At 50.6% G+C, this 21,238-nt stretch overlaps 3 protein-coding genes across 7 annotated transcripts in view; 1 reads left to right on the forward strand and 2 right to left on the reverse strand.

The window, feature by feature from the left end:
* The window catches only part of LOC123745083 (mitochondrial tRNA-specific 2-thiouridylase 1), a 95,926-nt gene extending 93,688 nt beyond the window's left edge, over nucleotides 1–2,238 (reverse strand). For all 3 annotated transcript variants that reach the window (XM_069306257.1, XM_069306258.1, XM_069306256.1), the window contains exon 1: nucleotides 1,998–2,238. In XM_069306257.1, coding sequence (XP_069162358.1) covers nucleotides 1,998–2,088 — 91 coding nt within the window. In that variant the 5' untranslated portion in view covers nucleotides 2,089–2,238. The remainder of the gene's footprint in view (nucleotides 1–1,997) is intronic.
* LOC138353343 (uncharacterized) lies at nucleotides 2,224–5,112 on the reverse strand. The gene is made up of 2 exons (XM_069306255.1): nucleotides 2,538–5,112; nucleotides 2,224–2,343 (listed from the first exon to the last, which is right to left on the reverse strand). Exon 1 carries the CDS (start codon nucleotides 4,809–4,811, stop codon nucleotides 3,378–3,380), a length of 1,434 nt encoding a protein of 477 aa, XP_069162356.1. The 5' UTR covers nucleotides 4,812–5,112; the 3' UTR covers nucleotides 2,224–2,343; nucleotides 2,538–3,377.
* Nucleotides 5,113–5,526: 414 nt separating this feature from the next.
* The window catches only part of LOC123745079 (DNA-(apurinic or apyrimidinic site) endonuclease 2), an 89,891-nt gene continuing 74,179 nt past the window's right edge, over nucleotides 5,527–21,238 (forward strand). For 2 of the 3 annotated variants that reach the window (XM_069306259.1, XM_045725385.2), the window contains exon 1: nucleotides 5,530–5,975. In XM_069306259.1, the coding sequence (XP_069162360.1) occupies nucleotides 5,855–5,975 (121 nt within the window). In that variant the 5' untranslated portion in view covers nucleotides 5,530–5,854. Of the gene's footprint in view, nucleotides 5,976–21,238 lie in introns of all 3 variants that reach the window. The other variant, XM_069306260.1, reaches the window with a different exon arrangement.

Consider the following 21,238-nt stretch of genomic DNA (forward strand, 5'->3'; position numbering starts at 1 on the left):
TTGAGCCTGTAAATGATGCGCCTATTGTTGAGGAAATTGTTACTCTGGGCCGGCAAATGGGCTTGGATTTGGATGTTGATGTGGAGGAGTTGGTGGAAGAACACAACGAAGAACTGACCACCGACAAACTCCAAGCCCTTCAACAGGAACAGCAAGACAACACAGTTGATGATTCTCCAGTGGAGGAGGATGAGGCAGTAGCAAATGTCCCTTCTGCAGAAATTAGGAAGGTGTGTCAGATGTGGGAAGAGATTCAAACAATTATTGAAAAGACTCACCCAGAGAAAGCTGTAGTAGGCCGTTGCCTTAATCTTTTCAATGACAATGTGATGCCTTACTACAGAGACAGCTTGCAAAGAAGGGAAAAGCAAGCTTCCATTGATAGATTTGTGGTGAGAAAATCAAGCAGTGAGCCACAACCAGGACCTAGTGGTACTCAGATAAAACGTGCCAGGGAGTGCACACCAGAAAGGTCCTCACTGCCTGATGTGATAATGGAAGGGGACTCCCCTTCCAAACAGTAACTCCTCTCCTCCTCCCCCTCCTCACCATCTTCCATAGGCCTACAGCATTCATCAACAAGGGTAAGTAACAACTTGAACATAGTTTTGTAGGTTTATTTTAATGAATTAGGTATAAAAATTTAGTTTGATGTGGGGTTTTTGGGGTACAGAGCACCACTTGGTTTCCGAACTTTAGTTATCCGAAACTTCCAGTTTCCCAATTGGGGTTGGGGAGTCATGCTGCTCGAACAAAGTTCGGGTAGGAAGGGGTCCGCCAAGCGTCACGCCGGCTTGTGGTGGTGGGTGGGAGATGGTCCAGTTTGCCCACTGTGACTTCACAGATTCACTGCCTATTATACCTATTATTTTGAATTGCCATAAGGCTGGAATGTTCATTCTGTGCTTTTGTTTTACATATCTGCACAATCAAGAAACATCTGTGCACCATGTCGGCATCAAATATTGATGAATTTATAGATAGAGCTAGTACATACAATGCCTAAAGCCACTATTACACAAAGCGTTTTGGGCAGGAAAACACTAAAGACTAAAACTTAACACTAATTGAGATTAAAGTATAAAATGTGTTGAGAAAATAAAAAATGAAAAAAAGAAAAGAAAAACAGCAAATATACAATTTGGTCGACAAACTTTCCCATTCTGTTTTAACTCAACAGTAAAATGTGTACTTAGTTGTAAAAACGATTCTTCGCGGTGGGGATCGTATTTCAGGGACCTGCCCAAAACGCTACGCGTACTAGTGGCTGTACAAGAATGTAACAACTCTTTTTTTTTTTTTTTGAGATATATACAAAACAGCATTGTTTAAAAATAACAGACATGGGTTGACATTATACCGTCCATCTAATTATCACAAGCTACCACAAGCTACACAAGCTTCATAAAGCTTCCTGGCAATACGTTAGTAATGAATAAATATGATATATTTACTCATTAAAATATTGGTGCTGAATGTACAACACGAAAAAACATAATTTTAATCTGAAAAAAGTATCTTTTCATAAAGAAATTGAACGAAAATAAAAAGTTGGTAACGCCAAATCAAGTCGACGATCCAAGCTTCGGTTAGGTTAGGTTTGATACTTTTTCAGATTAAAATTATGTTTTTTCGTGTTGTACATTCTGCACCAACATTATAATGAGTAAATATATCATATTTATTCATTACTAACAATGCCTCACATGGTTAGGTTAGGTTAGGTTAGGTTAGGTTAGGTTAGGATAGGATAGGATAGGTTAGGTTAGGTTAGGTCAGCCTAACCTATCATATTTATTTATTACTAACGTATTGCCAGGAAGCTTTGTGAAGCTTGTGGTAGCTTGTGGTAATTAGATGGACCCACATTACAGGTTCGAACTACTTCGAACATTGATCATGCCTATTGGGTTTATGTACGTTATGAATGTCTATAAGTGTTAATAATCTCTTGTATTTTGTTAAATTAATAGCAATGTTAAACAAAAAAAACTAACCTTTTCTCTTTAGAAGTAGTGCAGAGACTGCACTATCAACTCCCCCGGACATTCCCAACACAACCCTGGAGAATCTTGTTATGCCTCCCATTCTGTTTTTCCTCGTATCATGTTATAATAACCTCGTTACAACGAGGTTGTCTATGTATAGGCCAACCTCGTCTCAGGTGTGCGCGGTGGGCCACAAGGAGACTGGTCAAGTCGTCTACTGCAGTTTCGAACACCGCACTAGAAACAACTTCGCTCACTGAGAAGTTTGTACATACAAACCATTTCGGTCGTAAATGCGCTGGTTCGTGTTCGCTTAGGCTCGGGTACAAGTACCTCTGGGAGTTTGTAACATCTGCTGATGTAGATTTGACTAAATGTAAACTCTGTCAACAGAACAATTTGCATACTTTGCGTCATTATATAATGAAATGTGAAAAAATCGCGGAATTTAGAGATAACACCATCAATAGTGTCCAAGAAATGTATAAGTACTTCATTCATAATGATGTGTTGCTCGAAATCTTAGCGAAGTATCCAAAATTTGCTTACTGTAGGTAATGCATGTACATGACTGTAAAGCTGCCGCCCAGTTGGGTGGGTGTGGAGCAAGACTAGTAACTGTGTGACTCATCACAGATGTAAAGTGCCTTGTATAGTGACTGTTGTGAGCCTTTTGTTGAACACTTGTGACACAAAGATTATTGATGTGTGTATTTGTGTGGGTGATTAGATATGTTGTTGTTGTTGTTGTGTTGATTTAGGGGCGACGACGATCGTGGGATCGGATGCGCCCCGGCTGCCCGATACCGGGAAATAGCGAAGGGATGGGGTCCCTATAGTCTCTTCAGGCCATAGACCCTACAATCTCCTCAGGCGACAAATTTTACAGTCTCTTCAGGCCGCGGACATGACGGATGAAGCGGAAGGTATGGCGAAGGATGTCATGACGGACGTCTTCGTCTCTCGCACCTGCCCCGTCAAGGAGAACGGGAACTGTGAGGCGGGGAATATTCAGCCTACGAACGGAACTCTGTAGTCTGACGCGAGCGCTATGAAATCGAGGGCAGTGAAGAAGGTGCTCGACTGTATCCTCCTGGGTCGGACATCACTGGCAGTATGGGGAATCTACCAGCCGTAGACGATGGAGATGTGCGGCCAGGCAAGTGTGCCCAATCCGGAGACGAGTGATGGCAGTGTCGAGGAGTCGAGAATGATGACGAGTCCATGGACGCGGGGTGGAATCAAAATTGCGTAGAAATTGCGTCTTCTTAAAAGGGAGTGGGCATTCCAAAACACCACAGTATTCTCAGGATGGGGCGCCATTATCCCTGAAATACAACAGCTAACTTTTTGACCACCAGTGCACAGACGTCTCCAAAGGGGGAACCACTAGAAAAAAAACATAAAACCCAGATACAAAGTAAGTAAAATGTGTGGTATCAATGACTTCCAGTCCAGAGGATGTTGATCTATGCTTCTCTCTGCCTGACGGAAGCGGTGGTCGGCTCGCGAACTCTCTTGACGGCGTCTGCGACTGGTGGGAGCCTCACTCTGGGCCTCATGTTCCCCCGGTGTCACAATCCCTTGGGAAAGTGCCTGGGGGACCAGAGGATCATCAGGACTGTCTGTTGGAGCAGTACCTCCTGATCGATGGGTGTGTCGACGACGCCGGTGTTGGCTTCTTTGAGGAGAGGCAGGAGGGTGACGAGTGCTAGGCTCCGGCCGAGACTGAGCGTCCATGTCTGTATCCGTGGATGAGTTTCCGTCAGTGTCAAGGCTACCCAGGAGGGAAAATCGATTAGCAACCTGGGCGTATGAGGCATGTGACTGGGACAGGCAAGAGCGTCTGCTAGTTCCTACTTGTGAAGAGACCCGACTAGGGGGAACCTGGAGGCGAGAAGCGATAGGCTGATTGAGGGTGCGCAACTTCTGGAACAGCTCATGTCGAGGTGTCCCCGCTGTTTTATGATCGATGTCCAACTGGAGGGCCTCAAGATATACAGGGCAACTCTTAGACGTAACCTTATGATGGCCATGGCATAAAAAGCAGCGAGGTGCAGCAGAGCACCCACCGTTATCTCTGTCTGAATGGCCTGTTTTGCCGCAGTTTGCACAACGTGCTGCATTACGGCAGGTCAGGCGACTGTGGCCCAATAGATGACAAGCGTAACATCGTAAAACAGGGAAATTGTAGGGCTGAACCTGATACGAGATCCTGTGTAGTGCCACTCGGTCAGGGAGGTGCCCATCGAACTTTACACGGACCATGGATGTCGGCCCTGCTGCTCCGCGAATCTTGGTAACTTCCAATAATCTCGCTGATGCACCCCCTAATACCTGCAGAGCGGCCTGGATGTCATCTACATCTACACTCTGGTCAATTGGGCCAATCTTCCCATACCGGGCCCGAGACTCCTCCTGTGACAATACCTGTCGGCACCTGACAGGCCAGTCCCCCAACTTAATAATGTCGGATACACAGATGTGTGATAGAGTCTCCTTTCTGATATGTAGCTTCAGTGCTGCACCCCTACCCAGGGTACGTATGGTCTCAGGCAGGCAATGTGGCCACAATACGGAAGCCTCGATTGCTGCACCTAAGGTACGAGGATTTGCAAAGACGCACTGACCTGATTCTGACTGGATTAGGACTACCACAAACGAGGAACGGGGTACCACAAGACTAAGGTCTTCTGAAGGGGAAGACATCCTCTTAGCATCTCGCTCTGGGGCAGCATCAGCCGACTCATTTTCCAACAGACGTTTTCCTCTCTGGGACTTGCTGTCAACATCCATGGCGCCCCCGCTCGGGGAGGCGTCCATTAGGGAGGCTCCGGCCTCCCCCGGTCCTGTGAACCCCTGGGTAGCTGCAGTGACCACACACTGGCCCAAAGAAGCCAGCTGAATTCAAAGATGAGTTCCAGGTAAGGTGTGGAAAGAACGTCTAGCCAGGAGTGTTCAATCCGGGCACCAAGATGGCCGACCTTCGGGCGCGCCCCCGGGTGATTAGATATGTATGTGTATGTATATATGTATACGTATATATATGTACATGTATGTATGAGGGTGTGTACATGTATATACAACATTAATAATTTTGTAACTAGCGTCACAAATTGTTATTTGCTTAGCTAAACGAACTAGAGGGTTCAGTTCCTGAACCGATTATGTGCCTCTGTAATCCTTTACACCACCGCCCACGGGATGGGTATGGGGTGCATAATAAAGAAATTGAATTGAATTGACAGGTCCCTTTATTTGCATAGAGTGTTTACACAGATTAAGTTTGACCCTGGGGATATCAAAGAGATATTTATTTCTGGTGTGGTGATAATGGGTCCTATCTTAGGAACATCTGTTATAGAATTATGATGTGCCATCTATTTAATCATATTCTTAATTTAGTATCAACTTCTATTGTCTCGTTTTTGTTCATTGAATTGTCATGGAAAACAAGAACAGCAGCGAACACATACCAGCGCATATATATTTACGAAAGGACTCGTGGATACAAAATTGTCAGTGAACGAACTGATTTGTTTTGTAACGAATCAACACAACAACAAACGGTTATATACGAATCAACCAATCCCCGTTTAGGAGGCCCTTGAATCTCTTGCGTTCCCTTTGGACGTGGAGGGTGTTTGACTGTCACTCTACTGGGGTTGTGACCCCTGTGTGTGTGGTGTGGGTTACTGGTGCCTGCCCCGCTGGGGGTGGTCGGGTGTCGCCAGGTGCTCAGTGCCACTAGGTTTTTGTGTTGCCGTTTTGTCTTCACACCTGGAAATTAGGCTGGAATTCGGTTCGGCAGGGTGCATACGTCGTTTCTTCATCCCTTTAAATGAACAACAACAACAAGAATAATAATGTCTTTTCGTATACTAAGCTGGAATATAAATGGTCTCCGTTCCTTTAAGAAGGGTATGAAGGAATTTTTGTTGGGCTTGGAGGCAGAGATCATATGCTTCCAGGAGACCAAAGTTACACGTAAGTATAGAATACTGTAGTGCTGTGAGGGATTTTTTTTTTTTAGGGAGGAGGAGCTGTGAATTTATAATTTAGGGAACTATAATATATATACTAAATGTCTCTAAATGTTTTTAGGGTCCGTCTAATTACCAAAAACTACCACATACTACACACGCTTCAGAAAACTTCCTGGCAATACGTTAGTAATGAATAAATATGATATATTAAGTTAGGCTGACCTAACCTAACCTAACCTATCCTAACCTAACCTAACCTAACATAACCAAACCTAACCTAACCTAACCGAAGCTTGGATCGTCGACTTGATTTGGCGTCACCAGCTTTTTATTTTCGTCTAATTTCTTTATAAAAAGATACTTTTTCGGATTAAAATTATGTTTTTTCATGTTGTATGTTCAGCACCAACATTGTAATGAGTAAATATATCATATTTATTCATTACTAACGTATTGCCAGGAAGTTTTCTGAAGCGTGTGTAGTATGTGGTAGTTTTTGGTAATTAGACGGACCGTGTTTTTACAATGTACCTGTTAACATTTTTAAATTTTCCTAGAAATTACCTACCTAAAATTATCTTTGCAATCCCTGTGGTGTAGTGGTAAGACACTCGCCTGGTGTTTTGAGAGCACTTTGGCCTGGGATCGTACCCTGGCCGGGGAGAATTTACTGGGCACCAACCCTTAACTGTAGCCTCTTATAACCCAACAATAAAAGGGGTACCTGGTTGTTAACACTATTGGTCACTGGACAGGCGCGCAGTCAACTTAGGGGTCATGCACCCGACGTGCGGGCGAGCGCGAGGTGACACCTAAATGTGTATACTCGTTTCAGCTTTCTCACCTTAATTCTCGTGCTATGTCGCTCGTTTTGATATCATTGTGTTCGCAATTAAATTCCCTACAGGTGTGTATAAATATAATGTCCAAAAGCCTGGCATGACTCCAAACAGCAAAGCCTAAAGTCGGCAAAAATTACCCGTGAGCACACAAAATCAGTAAAATGTGCATACTCATTCCATTTTTCTCACCTTAATTCTCGTGCTACGTTGCTCGTTTTGGTATCATTGTGTTCACAATTAAATTCTCTATAGATGTGTATGAATATAATGTACAAAAGTTTGGAGTGCCTCCCCGCAGAAAAGCCTAAAGTTACCCGTGAACGAGCACCAATTTTTACACTGCACCCTAATGTGTATGCTCGTTCAGTTTGATAACATCAATTTTCGTGTTATGTCTTTCATTTTGGTATCAAATTGTTCGCAATAAAAAGGCGCGTATTTTAAAACTAGTCCCATAATAATAGAGCAATAACTGGAATTTTAACAAATATTTTAATTCTGGAAGCTCATCATCACAAAATTATTTATATCTTTCCAGTGTTCTGATAAATTTTTGTTACATCTTTCATTTTGGTATCAAATTGTTCGCGACGTAAAGGCACGCATTTTAAAACTAGTCCCAACATAATAGCATAATAAATAGAATTTTAACAAATATTTTAAAATTTTGACGAAAAGCCTATTTATAATCATATAAGTGTTCGGACATCAAGTTTCATGTTACATCTTCATTTTGTTATCAAATTGTGCGCATTCTAAAGCCGCTTATTTTGATACTATCCCGAGGTAAATATTTTTTGTAGTGGACGCAAGTCCGGTCCAAAGTTAGGACTCGGGAGAAAAATAATGGACGCGAGTCTGGTCCAAAGTTACCGATAGTGTTAAATGATTTGGCGGGTCGTATTCCGTGGAATATTAGCATTAAAGATTTGCCCGAAATGCAAGGTGTGCTAGTGGCTGTACAAGAATGTACAGCCACTCTCTCATCTATCCTGAGAGACACTATCCTATCATGACTCTCTCATCTATCCTTATCTCAACTATGGTATTTGTGCTTGGGGTTCTACTACCCAAAATCATTTACATCCTCTAATTACTCAACACAAAGATGTTATTAGAACAATATCTAACTATGGCCCCAGATATCACTTGGTACCCTTACTCAAATCTCTGAATGTTTTTTTTTTTTTTTTTTTTTTTTTTTTTTTTTTTTTTTTTTTTTTTTATAGATATATACAAGAGTTGTTACATTTTTGTACAGCAACTAGTATGCGTAGCATTTCGGGCAGGTCCCTGGAATACGACCCAGACGAAGAATCGTTACAACCAAGTACCCATTTTACTGTTGAGCTAAACGGAGGCTACAGTTAAGGATTTGGGCCAAGTAAATCCTCCCTGGCCAGGATACGAACCCATGACAAAGCGCTCGCAGAACGCCAGGCGAGTGTCTTACCACTACACCACGGAGACTGGTAATGTTAGATATAAAATATAAAATGTACGAACTCTTGTATATATAAATAAATAAATAAATAAATAAGTAAAAAACATGCATAGTTCTTACATTTTACATTTTAGTCTTTAATGTTTTTCCTGCCTGAAACGCTTTGTAAAAAAATGTAAAAAATAAAATGTAAAATGTAAGAACTCTTGTATATATAAATAAATAAATAAATAAATAAATAAAAAACATGCATAGTTCTTACATTTTACATTTTAGTCTTTAATGTTTTTCCTGCCTGAAACGCTTTGCGTAATAGTGGCTTTAGGCATTGTATGTACTAGCTCTATCTATAAATCTATCAATTTTTGTAAAACCTCTTGTATGTATGTACCTTACCTAAATAAACATTTATTTATTTATTTATATTAAGTCACTGCACATCCTCTCATGTGTATTTTATATACATAAAATGCTGAACTGTAATGTCAATCCTGACCTTAAAAGCTTCCTAGAAGGTTGTAACAGATCCCAAGAGCACCACACCAGAAACAAATACCGTTTTGATATTCCAAGAGTACGACTTAATCAAACTAGAAATGCTTTACAGATCAAGGGACCCAGAATGTGGAATGACCTTCCCAATTATGTTAAAAACTGTACCTCTCCCAACCAGATTTAAGATAAAAACTAAGTACTACCTAATTAATTGCATGTAACCTTCCTCACCCCCAAAATGTCAACCCATGTCGTCTATTTTAAACAATGCTGTCTGTTAACCAAATTGTATTTTTGCTATTTTTTCTGCAATGTTCCTCCCCTTTTTTTATTTATTTTTCTGGGGGGAGCCCCGTCGGCTCCCCGGAGCTATCCCAGGCTGATATGCTAATGTCAGACTTTGGCATCAGTCATGTGTATGGAGTTCTTAGGCCTACCGGGGACCACGGTCAGAACCGGGCCCCCCTCAGAGAGGCACGGGGAGCAATGGCCTATAGAAGCCCCCGTGTAGTTGGAAGCATTCTATGTCTGCCATCGACCGGAACAGGCACCCAGAAAGGTAAGCGCCCCAAAACAAACCCCTATTCTGGTTAAAATTGCTACCAAAAACCGAACTAGTGGATAGAACTCCCCAACCGAAAACAAGCAAACTAGTGTGACGTCACACACTGCCGCGCCGCTGTCTGCGCAGCTCCCCCTCCCCGGGAGGGGGAAGGGGGAGCCCCAGACCCCCCGCGCCGGCTACCCACACCTCAGTTCTTGAGGCTGATGCTATAGGCGATGGTCGTGTGCTCTGGCTCCGGTGTCGTTACTGCACTGTGCTTTGCGTGTGGTGTTAGTTTTGTGGGTGCGAGAGCCAGGAGTTATCTTCAGTACTCGGGCTGCATGCGCCTAGGGCTGCCTTCCCTAGGTGCCCTGTAAGTACTGCCCTTGGGGCTTGGGGCCACCTTCCACAGGCTCCTCGGGGTCTGCCTCTGCTGGTCCGTTTTACCTTTCGGTTTTTCGGCCGCCTGTTGGGCTCTTGGGTGTTCTGTTCTCCCTTGTTACCGGCAGGTAAGAGGCAGTTTGCACTGGTAGCGGCGCAGGGTGCTGCTCAGCTTGTATTTCCCGACATCGCGGCCGGCTCTGTTCCTTGGGGTTCGCTGTCCTCTTGCGGGGTTTTGTTTTTCTTTTTGTTTTTGCCTGGTGGGGAGTTCTGTCATTTTATTCAGTTTGTTTTTGCCCTTCCACTGTTCTCCTCGGTGGCGCCCCCTGCTAGGTCCCCGTGAGTGTACACGTCCCTGGGGTTCAGCTTTAGAAGTTTGCTTGGTAGTTTTGGGCGCTGGTTTGCAGCACCCTGCCTGGGACTACCTGAGAGCAAGTCCTCTTAAAGTAAACGCTCAGGACCCTGGGAATCCCCTAGGGGGCGCGTGGGTCCGATGGATGTGACCCCGGAGTCCCCACTCGCTGTGTGCGAGTTTGAGGGTTGCTCGGTCCCCTTGTCTCAGGGTGACCCTCATTGTTTTTGCCTCTGCCACGCTGCCTGTTGGGTCGGTGATACTTTCGACCCTGAGTCCTGTGAGTGTTGCTGCTTGCTTGTGACTCAATTTACCCAATCCTCTGATGATTCTATTCGGGTACAGGCGGCATGTGCGTTGCAGTCTTGGTTTCGTCTGTTGCAACGCGTTCGGTTGGTTGCTTCCCCGGATGCCCCGGGGCTGCCCCGCTTTGCTTTTCGAGACCCGGACTTGGGGGTGGGGGTCGCTTTGATCCTGGTTCAGTCCGCACCTCCTCGTCCTTCCCCTTCTGTTCTTTCTGGTCCCCCGCCCCTGCTTCCGGCCCCAAAGCGTCTGAGGGTTTCGGGGTCGGAGCAGGGGTTACTTGATCTTGAGACTCGGCAGCTTCGGGGGTTGCCCCTTCCAGGGGGGCGGCAGAGGCATTCGAGTCTTGTCTCCCGGCCGAAGCTTCAGGGTCTGACCAGTGGGCCCCCCTTCCTCCAGCTTTTCCGGCTGCTCCGTCCTTGTCTTGTGGGGTTGGGGCTTGGGGAGAGGACTCGGCCTCGGGTCCTGTGGTGACGGACCTCGAGGCTGGGGAGAGGCTGACTTGGGGGCCTTGGGCCCCGCTGGACCCCGCCTGGGTTTTTCTTCCCACTGAGCGGGGCTTATTGTTACAAGGAGTGGGGTTTTCTTTTCCCCCCTCTGCGTACGAGTTGGATTTGGTGTCAGCCCCTCCCCGGGTTCGGTTCCGTGTTCCCCCGGGTACGTCGGTTCCGTCCTTCCGGAGGTTTTCGGCTTATCGCATCCAACCTGGTGTGGAGCGAGCGGCCTTTGCAGCTTACCTCCTGCGTGACCCGGATTATGCCTCGGAAATGGATCCGTCCACGTTCAGGTTTGGGACTTCGTTCCCTTTCTGGCTCCGTTACGAGGTTCCGGAGTCGTCCTGGCTAGCAGACTGCCCCTTGTTTGGTCTGGATTCCTGGCATTCCTTCTGTCGTTCCCGCACGCTGGAGTGGCGGGAAACTTCCACGGTGCTTCAGGTTTTCCTGGGGGGTGAACTTGAGTACCTGAATGAGTGCTTGTTTGCCCCTGCCCTTCCCCGCGATGTGGGCGTTATTCAGCTCCATGTGCAGGTTCCCTCCCTTTCGGCGGCGCTCGTTGCGGAGAACTTGCGCGCCCGGGGCCTTTTGTGTTCGGCCTTGCGGTTCTTTTCCCTCCTAGAGCTGTCTTCGGATTGGCTCATGGAGGATGTGGGGACGCTTGGGTCCGTCCCGGGGTCCGGCACCTTGTCCTCGGCTGCGCGTTCGTCGGCTGCCTTGTTGAAGCTGTTCACGCCGATTTTGAGGAATGCGGTTTCCCTGTTCTATGCTTCCCGTCTCGCGTGGCGGCAGGCGGTGCTGGGTTCCTCCGTGGAATCTGCTTGGGCTCTGGCTCTTAGGCGTTCTTCACCTTTTTGTCCTCTCCTGTTTGGGGAGTCGGCCGTGGCGCAGTTTATTCAGGCTGCGTCGGCGGCTTGTCGTCCGATGTCGGACTTGTTGGTTTTCCGGGGGTCCCGGGGTGGGTCTTCCCGGAAAGGTCATGCCAGGGCTCGGGGTTCCTCTCGTCGTGGTAGGCCTCTGGTGTCAGGTTTGGGGTTGGCTCCTCCTGCGGACCCTCCCTCGTCTGGTCGGCGCGGTGTTCACGCTGTGCGGGGTTCTGGGTCTCGTAAGGGTCGCCGGCCCTTTCGCGGTTTGCCCCCTTGACGGGGCGATGGGGGGGGGGGCGGCTTGCGCTGTTCGCCCGCGCCTGGTCCCACGATTCGTGGGCCTTTCGGGTCGTGTCTCGCGGCCTGCGGTGGCGTTGGGTGGCCCCTCCCCCCTTTGGGGGGTCGGGGCTGGCAGGGCAGGTTTCTTCCCCTGCGCTCTGTCGAGTCGTCTTGGAGTGGGTACGCTTGGGCGTCGTCGAAACGACGTCGTCCCTCAGATGGGTTTCCCGTCTGTTTCCGGTTCCGAAACGGGACTGCGCGGACCTGCGGTTCATTCTGGACTTGTCCCGTCTGAACCCCTGGGTTCATTGCCCCTCCTTTTGGATGACTACGCTGTCTCAGGTTCGGCTCCTCTTGGAGCCAGGAGCTTGGATGGTGTCCCTGGACCTCCGGGACGCTTATTGGCATGTCCCGATTCATCCGCGGTTCAGGGACTGGCTCGGTTTTGTTGTGGGGCGTCTGAGTTACCGCTTTCGTTGTCTCCCGTTCGGGTTGAACCTGGCACCTCGCGTGTTCACGCGCCTTACACGGGTTGTGGTGGCTCGTTTGCGTCTCCTAGGTGTTCGGGTGTTGGCCTACCTCGACGACTGGCTGGTTTGGGCTCCCAGCCGGTCAGCTTGCTTGCTAGCCAGGGATTTGGTTCTTTCCAGCTCGCCGAGTTCAGGTTCTTGGTGAACTGGAGGAAGTCCCATCTGGTTCCCTCTCAGGTTCGGACTTGGCTGGGTCTCGTGTGGGACTCTCGAACCGCCTCCTTGTCTCTCCCTCCGGAGTCTCTCCTGCAGCTGCGGTCCCGCCTTCGTCTGTTTCTGGAGGGCCCTCGGGTCACCCAGCGGTTGCTCGAGGGGTTGTGTGGGAGCCTGAACTTCGCGATGGTGGTCTACCCGGCGGGTCGGGTTTGGCTTCGACGGCTGTTCTGGTTCCTTCGGGGTTCCCCCTTCCGCCTCTCTCGCGATCGCAGAGTTCGACCCCCGGGGGCCTTGCGTCGGTTGCTGCGTCACCGGCTTCCTCTTCGGGTTTTTCGGGGTTCAGTGCCTTGGCGCCTACCCAAGCCCTCGCTCGATGTGTACACGGATGCGTCGTCTCTCGGCTGGGGTTTTGTGACCAGTGCTCACCAGGCCGGCCAGGGGCGTTGGGATCCGTCCTTCCGTCGAGCTCACAGCACGGTGCGGGAGTTCGCGGCAGTGTGGTTTGCTCTGGGGAGGATTCGGGTGGCCCGCGGATCGACGATTCGGCTCCATTCGGACTGCTCTCCGGTGGTTCATTGCCTGAACCGCGGGGGTTCGATGCGGTCCTTGTCTCTTTGGGGTTGGTTGCTTCGGGTGACTCGTCTGCTGAGTTCTCGGGGTTTGGCTCTCCTGGTGGTTCACGTACGGGGCGTGTCCAACGTCTTGGCCGACGCCCTGTCTCGCTTCGTTCCCCTCTCCACGGAGTGGACGGTCGATGACAAGTCCTTCCGTTGGCTTTGCCAGACGTTCGGGCGCCCCGAAGTGGACCTCTTCGCGTCGGCGTGGTCGCAGCGTCTTCCCGTTTATGCGGCGCCCTTCCCCGATTGCGAGGCCGTCGGGGTCGATGCCTTTCGGCTAGACTGGTCGAGGTGGGGGTTCCTGTACCTCTTTTCCCCGGTTCGGCTGTTGCTCCAGGTCCTGACTCGCTTAGAGACTTACCGGGGGAGAGTTGTCCTTCTGGCCCCTTGGTGGCCGGCCCAGCCTTGGTTTCAGGCGCTGGTTGCTCGGTGTCCGAACCCGAGGGTTGTCCCGCGGCTCCGCCTCTTTCAGTAGATCGGGCCGGTACGTCACGTAGCTGGTTCGATCTTCTCCTCGAGTCTTCGCGTATGGTTTTTTTGACTCGAGTCTATCATCATTTCTATGGTGATCAGGTGGCCTCGTTGTTGGTGTCCCACCTGAGGGCTTCTTCTCGGCGGCAGTATGGAGTTTCCTGGCGGTCCTTCCGTTTCTTTTTGCGTCTTCGTCGTGTTAGCTCCTTGTCTGTTCGGGTGGTCTTGTCCTTCCTCTTGTGGTTGTTTCAGGACCGTCATCTTATGCCTAACACTGTCGCTTCATATCGTGCGGCGCTGGCGGAGCCGCTTCAGCTTGCTTTCGGTATCAATGTTTCGTCTGCGCCGTTTCGCAAGCTGTCTCGTGCATTGTTTCACCTCCGGCCTGCTCATGCGTCGCCTGAGCCGTCCTGGTCTATGGACAGAGTGCTCGCTTTTCTTTCATCTCCTCGTTTCGTTGTGGCCCCTTCGGTCCAGGATTGTTTTTCCAAGGCACTTTTCTTGTTGGCTTTGGCCTCTGGGGGTCGGGTAGGGAAGCTTCATGCCCTCCTCCGGCGCAGGGGTTTCTGCTCTTTTGGTCGTGGTGATTGTTTTGTTCGTTTGCAGCCGTCTCCTTCTTTTCTGGCGAAGAATGAGACTGCTGCGTTCCGGAGGGGTCCATGGGTGGTTGATGCTTGGTTGGTCAGGCCGGGGGTGCATCATGTTTTGTGTCCGGTTGCGGCGCTTCGCCGTTATTTGCGCGCCACAGCTTCTGTGTCCGGGGACGCGCTGTGGGTTGATCCGGTTTCCCTTCTTCCCTGTTCGCGGGTTCGGGTCTCTCAGGTCGTCCGCAGGGTTATTAGGTCCAGCCAGCCTTCGGTCTATGCCCGTGCCCATGACGTTCGTAAGTTCGCGGGTCTTGCTGCCGCCTTTGGGAATATGTCTTGGTCTGATATTCGGGCGCTGGGATTTTGGCGGTCAAACAGGGTCCTGGCTGCTCGTTACCTTGTGATTGTCCCTGGGCCTCGTCGGGCCTGTGTTGCTTTGGGTCGGCGGTTGCAGCCAGTTGTCTCGGCTTCGCGTTGAGGGGTGAGCGACGACCGCCTCCCGGGTAAGTCCCTCTTTTTCTGTCTGTGGGTAGTTAGCTCCGGGGAGCCGACGGGGCTCCCCCCAGAAAACCAGCGTTGAATGTAATGAAACGCCATTTTCTGGGTGAGTCCCGGAGGCTCCCCGGCATCCCACCCTCCCTCCGGTCGGCGGTTTTTCGCGTTTTTGACATCCAGCCTCAAGAACTGAGGTGTGGGTAGCCGGCACGGGGGGTCTGGAGCTCCCCCTTCCCCCTCCCGGGGAGGGGGAGCTGCGCAGACAGCGGCGCGGCAGTGTGTGACGTCACACTAGTTTGCTTGTTTTCGGTTGGGGAGTTCTATCCACTAGTTCGGTTTTTGGTAGCAATTTTAACCAGAATAGGGGTTTGTTTTGGGGCGCTTACCTTTCTGGGTGCCTGTTCCGGTCGATGGCAGACATAGAATGCTTCCAACTACACGGGGGCTTCTATAGGCCATTGCTCCCCGTGCCTCTCTGAGGGGGCCCGGTTCTGGCCGTGGTCCCCGGTAGGCCTAAGAACTCCATACACATGACTGATGCCAAAGTCTGACATTAGCATATCAGCCTGGGATAGCTCCGGGGAGCCTCCGGGACTCACCCAGAAAATGGCGTTTCATTACATTCAACGCTGGTTTTTTTTTTAACACAATTTATACTTTAATCTCAATTAGTATTAAGTTTTAGTCTTAGTGTTTTTCCTGCCCGAAACGCTTTGTGTAATAGTGGCTTTAGGCATTGTATGTACTAGCTCTATCTATAAATCCATCAATGTTTCGTTTCTCACCTTGTATGTATATACTTTACCTGAATAAATATTTGATTTGATTTGAAAATAAAAACATCAATGTACTCTCATAAACCTAATGTACCTTCTTGTATATAAATAAATAAATCTTCTCATATCTAACTTGCTCCTTGTACTGCCTTGCTTCCCCTTAAGGACATGGCCAAAATACTATGCATGTTTTTTATTTATTTATTTATTTATTTATTTATTTATTTATTTATTTATTTATACAGTATATACAAGAGTTCTTACATTTTTGTACACCCACTAGTAAGCGTAGCATTTCGGGCAAGAAATTAATCCTATGTTCCCTGGAATATGACCCAGCGAAAAATCTTCTAACAACCAGGTACCCATTTTACTGTTGAGTTAATCAGAGCTAAAGATTTGTGCTCAGTAAATCCTCCCCGGCCAGGATACGAACCCAGGACAAAGCGCTTACGAAACGCAAGTTATTGGCATTGCAAGAATGTACCACTCAATAACCAGTGTATGTACTTTTACAACCCAATGTATCTTCTTGTATATAAATGTTTGGCAAAGAGGAAAGTAATAAGCTATCCTACAGTGCAGTGTCAATGATGTAAGATAAATTAAAAAACGAGCGTTGAATGTAATGAAATGCCATTTTCTGGGTGAGTCCCGGAGGCTCCCCGGAGCTTACTAGGCTGATATGCTAATGTCAGAATTTGGCATCAGTCATGTGTATGGAGTTCTTATGGCCCTACCGGGGACCACGAGCCAGAACCTGGCCCCCCTCTAGAGAGGCAAGGGGAGCAATGGCCTATAGAAACCCCCGTGTAATTGGAAGCATTCTATGTCTGCCATCGACCGGGTTAGGCACCCAGAAAGGTAGGCGTCCCAAAGCAAACCTCTATTCTGGTGAAAATTGCAACCAAAAGCCGAACGAGTGGATAGAACTCCCCAAACAAAAACGAGCAAACTAGTATGACGTCATTCGTTGTTGCACCGCTGTCTGTGCAGCCCCCCCCCTTCCCAAGAGGGGGGAGCCCCAGACCTACCGCACCGGCGATCCACACCCCAGTTCTGAGGCTGGATGTCAAAAACATGCGAAAAAAAACGCCGACCGGAGGGAGGGAGGGATGCCGGGGAGCCTCCAGGACTCACCCAAAAAATGGCGTTTCATTACATTCAAAGCTGGTTTTCTGGGAGGAGCCCTTATGGCTCCCCGGAGCTAACTACCCACAGAGGAAAGAATAGGGACTTTCTCGGGAGTCGGTTGCTGCTCACTCCTCAATCCAAAGTCAAGACTACTGGCTACATCCACCGACCCAAAGCAACACAGGCCCGACCGTTTACAAGGTAACTAGCAGCCAGGACCCTGTTCAACCACCAAAATCCCTGCGCCCGAATGTCAGCCCAGGACATATTGCTAAAGACAGCAGCAAGAGCCGCGAACTTGCGGACGTCATGGGCACGGGGATAGACAGCAGGCTGGCTAGCCTTAATAACCCTGTGGACGACCTGGGAGACCCGCACCCACAAACAGGGAAGCAGGGAAACTGGATCAACCCAAAGCGCATCCTCGGACACAGAAGCCGTGGAGCGCAAATAACAGCGGAGAGCCGCAACCGGACACAAAACATGATGCACCCCTAGCCGAATCAACCAAGCATCAACAATCTAAGGGCCCCTCTGGAACGCAGCAGTCTCATTCTTCGCCAGAAAAAATGGAGAAGGCTGCAGACGAACAAAACGATCACCCTGACCGAAGGAGCAGAAACCTCTGCGCCGGAGGAGAGCATGAAGCTCACCTACCCGACCCCCAGAGGCCAATGCCAACAGGAAAAGAGCCTTCGAAAAACAATTTGGAACCGAGAGGGCCACAACAAAACGAGGAGAAGAAAGAATAGAGAGCACTCTGTCCAAAGACCAGGACGGCTCAGGCGGCGCATGAGCAGGCCGGAGGTGAAAGAACGCCCTAAACAGCTTGCAAAACGGTGCAGACGTGACATCAATACCAAAAGCAAGCTGAAGCAGCTCCGCCAGCGCCGCACGACATGAGGCGACAGTATAGAGATGATGATACACTCGAGTCAAAAAGACCATACGCAAAGACTCAAGAAAAAGATCAAACCAGCCAGGTGACGTACTGGGCTGATATGTTGGAAGAGGCGAAGCCGCGGAAAAACTTCCGGGTTCAGTCACTGAGCAAGCAGCGCCTGAAACCACGGCTGGGCCGGCCACCAAGGGGCCAAGAGGACAACTCTTCCCTGGTAAGTCTCTAAGCGAGTCAGGACCTGGAGCAACAGCTGAACTGGGGGAAAGAGGTACAGGAACCCCCACCTCGACCAGTCCTGCTGAAAGGCGTTGACCCGACGGCCTCGCAGTCGGGAAAGGGCGCCACATACAGGGGAAGGCGCCGCGACCATGCTGACGCGAAGAGGTCCACCTCGGGGCGTCCGAACATCTGGCAAAGCCAATGGAAGGAGTCGGCGTTGACCGTCCATTCCGTGGAGAGGGGAACGAAACGAGACACGCCATCGGCCAAGATGTTGGACACACCCCACACATGAACTGCCAGGAGAGCCAAACCCTGAGAACTCAGCAGACGAGTCACCCGAAGCGACCAGTGCCAAAGAGCCAAGGACCGCATTGAACCCCCTCGGTTCAGACAATGAACCACCGGGGAGCAGTCCGAATGGAGTCGGATCGTCGGCCCGCAGGTGACTCGAATCCTCCGAAGAGCAAATAACACCGCCGCGAACTCCCACACAGTGCTGTGGGCTCAACGGAAGGACGGACCCCACCGACCCCGACCGGCCTGGTGAGCACTGGTCACAAAGAACCTGGGACAGCGTGTTCATCCGAAAGGAGGGGCAATGAACCCAGGGGTTCAGACGGGACAAGTCTAGAATGAACCGCAGGTCTGCGCAGTCCCGATTCGGGACCGGAAACAGACAGGAAACCCTTCTGAGGGACGTCTTCGTTTCGACCACGCCCAAGCGAGCCCACTCCAAGATGACCTGACAGAGCGTAGGGGAAGAAGCCTGCCCTGCCAGCCTCGAACCCCCCGCAGGGGGGAGGGGCCACCCAACACCACCAGAGGCCATGTGAAACGACCTGAAATGCCTACAAATCGTAAGACCAGGCGTGAGCGAACAGCGTAAGCCTCCTCCCCCATCGCCCCGTCAATGGGGCAAACCGCGAAAGGGCCGGCACCTCTTACGAGACCCAGAACCTTGCACAGAGCGAACACCGCGCCGACCAGACGAAGGCGGGTCCGAAGGAGGTGCCGAACCCGAACTTGACACCAGTGGCCTACCATGACGAGAGGAACCCCGAGCCTTGGCACGACTCTTCCGGGAAGGCCCACCACGGGACCCCCGGAGAACCAGCAAGTCCGACATAGGACGGCAAGAAGCCGAAGTAGCCTGAATAAACTGCGCAATGACTGAAGCCTCAAACAAGAGGGGGGCAAAAAGGGGACGAAAGCCTAAGAGCCAAGGCACAAGCGGATTCCACAGAGGAGGCAAGCACCGCCTGCCGACACACGAGCCAGTAGGCATAAAACAGAGCCACCACATCCGGCAAGATCGGCGCGAAAAGCTTCAGCATGGCAGCCGATGAGCGAGCCGCCGAGGCCAAGACGCCAGACCCCGGAACAGCCCCAAGCGCCCCCACATCCTCCTTGAGCCAGTCAGAAGACAGCTCCAGGAGGGAAAAGAAGCTCAAGGCTGCAACCAAAAGGCCCCGAGCATGCAAGTCTTCCGCCACCTGCGCCGCCGAAAGGAGGGGAACCTGCACATGGAGCTAAACGACACCGACATCCCGGGGAAGGGCAGAAGCAAACAAGCACTCATTGAGGTGCTCAAGGTCGCCCCCTAGGAAAATCTGAAGCACCGTCAAAGTCTCCCGCCACTAAAGCGCGCGGGAACAGCAGAAAGAGTGCCAAGCCTCCAAAGCAAAGATAGGACAGTCCGCCAGCCAGGACGACTACGGAACCTCTCAACGGAGCCAGAAAGGGAATGAAGTCCCAAACCTGAAAGCCGAGGGATCCATTGCCGAGGCATAATCCGGGTCACACAGGAGGTTCGCCGTAAGGGCCGCCCGCACTGCAGCAGATTGGATGCGATAAGCTGAAAACCTCCGGAAAGACGGAACCGAAGCCCCCGGGGGAACACGGAACCGAACCAGGGGAGGGGCAGACACCAAATCCAACTTGCACGCAGAGGGGGGGAAAAGAAAACCCCACTCCTTGCAACAGTAAGCCCCGCTCAGAGGCTACAAACACCCAGGCAGGGTCCAGCGGGGCCCAAGGCCCCCCTCCCCAGCCCCAGGGTCCTCCCCAGCAGGACCCGTGGCCGAGTCCTCCCCCCCTAAGCACCGACCCCACTAGACAAGGCCGGCGCAGTCGTAGAAGCCGGAAAGAATGAGGCCCACTGGTCAGACCCAGAGGCTATGGACAGGGAAGGAGACTTGAATGCTTCCATCGCCACACTGGAAGGGGCATCCCCCGAGGCTGCCCAAGTCTCAAGACCAACTAACCCCTGCCCCGACTCCGAAACCCTCAGACGTTTCGGGGCCGGAAGCAGGGGAGGGGGACCAGAACGCACAACAGAAGGGGAAGGACCGGGAGGTGCGGACTGAACCAGGGTCGAAGCGACCCCCACCCCCAAGTCCGGGTCCCTATAAGCAAAACAGGGCAGCCGCGGGACATCCGGGATGAACAGCAAACCTAGCGCGTTGCAACACGAAACCTAGAATGCAACGCCTGTGCAGCCTGTACCCGAAGATCATCATCCAAAGACTGGGTAAATTGAGTCACCAGCAAGCAACAGTACTCACAGGACTCAGGGTCGAAAGTGTCACCGACCCAACAGGCTGCATGACGGAGGCAAAAACAGTGAGGGTCGCCGTGAGACAAGGGGACCGAACAACCCTCAAACTCTCACGAAGCGAGGGGGAGCCCCTAGGGTCACAGCCATCGGACCCATGCATCCCATAGGGGATTCCCAGGGTCCTGAGTGTTTACTTGAAGAGGACTTGCGCTCAGGTAAACCCAGGCAGGGTACTGCTAACCAGCGCCCAAAACTACCAACAAGCTGTCTAAAGCTGAACCCCCAGGGACGTGTGCACTCACGGGGACCAAGCAGGGGGTACCAATAAGTATCAGGGTGAGGCCAAACACCAGTGGCAATTAGGGCAGAACCCCCCTCCAAGGCAAAAAGAAAAAGAAAATCAAAACTCCGCAAGAGGACAACGTACCCCAAGGAACAGAGCCGGCCGCTGTGATAGGTGACAACTAGCTGTACAGCACCCTGCGCCCCTACCAATGCAAAAACTGCCTCTTACCCTAAGGTAAACTAGGGAAGACAAAACCCCCAAGCACCCAAAGAGCGGCCGAGAAATTGAGCAGTAAAACGGACACACAGAGACAGACCCCCGAGGAACTTGTGGAAGGTAACCCCAAGCCCCAAGGGCAGTACTTACAGGGCACCTAGGGAAGGGAACCCTAGGCGCATGCAGCCCTAATACTGAGGAATAACGCCTGGCTCTTGCACCCCTGGAGAACAGCAGCCACACTCAAAGCAGAGCGCCGCAAAAAAAAAACGGAGCCAGAGGACACAACCAAGCCGATAGCATCAGCCACAAGAAC

The sequence above is a fragment of the Procambarus clarkii genome, chromosome 57, assembly GCF_040958095.1.
Source record: "Procambarus clarkii isolate CNS0578487 chromosome 57, FALCON_Pclarkii_2.0, whole genome shotgun sequence".
Classification (NCBI taxonomy): Eukaryota; Metazoa; Arthropoda; class Malacostraca; order Decapoda; family Cambaridae; genus Procambarus; species Procambarus clarkii.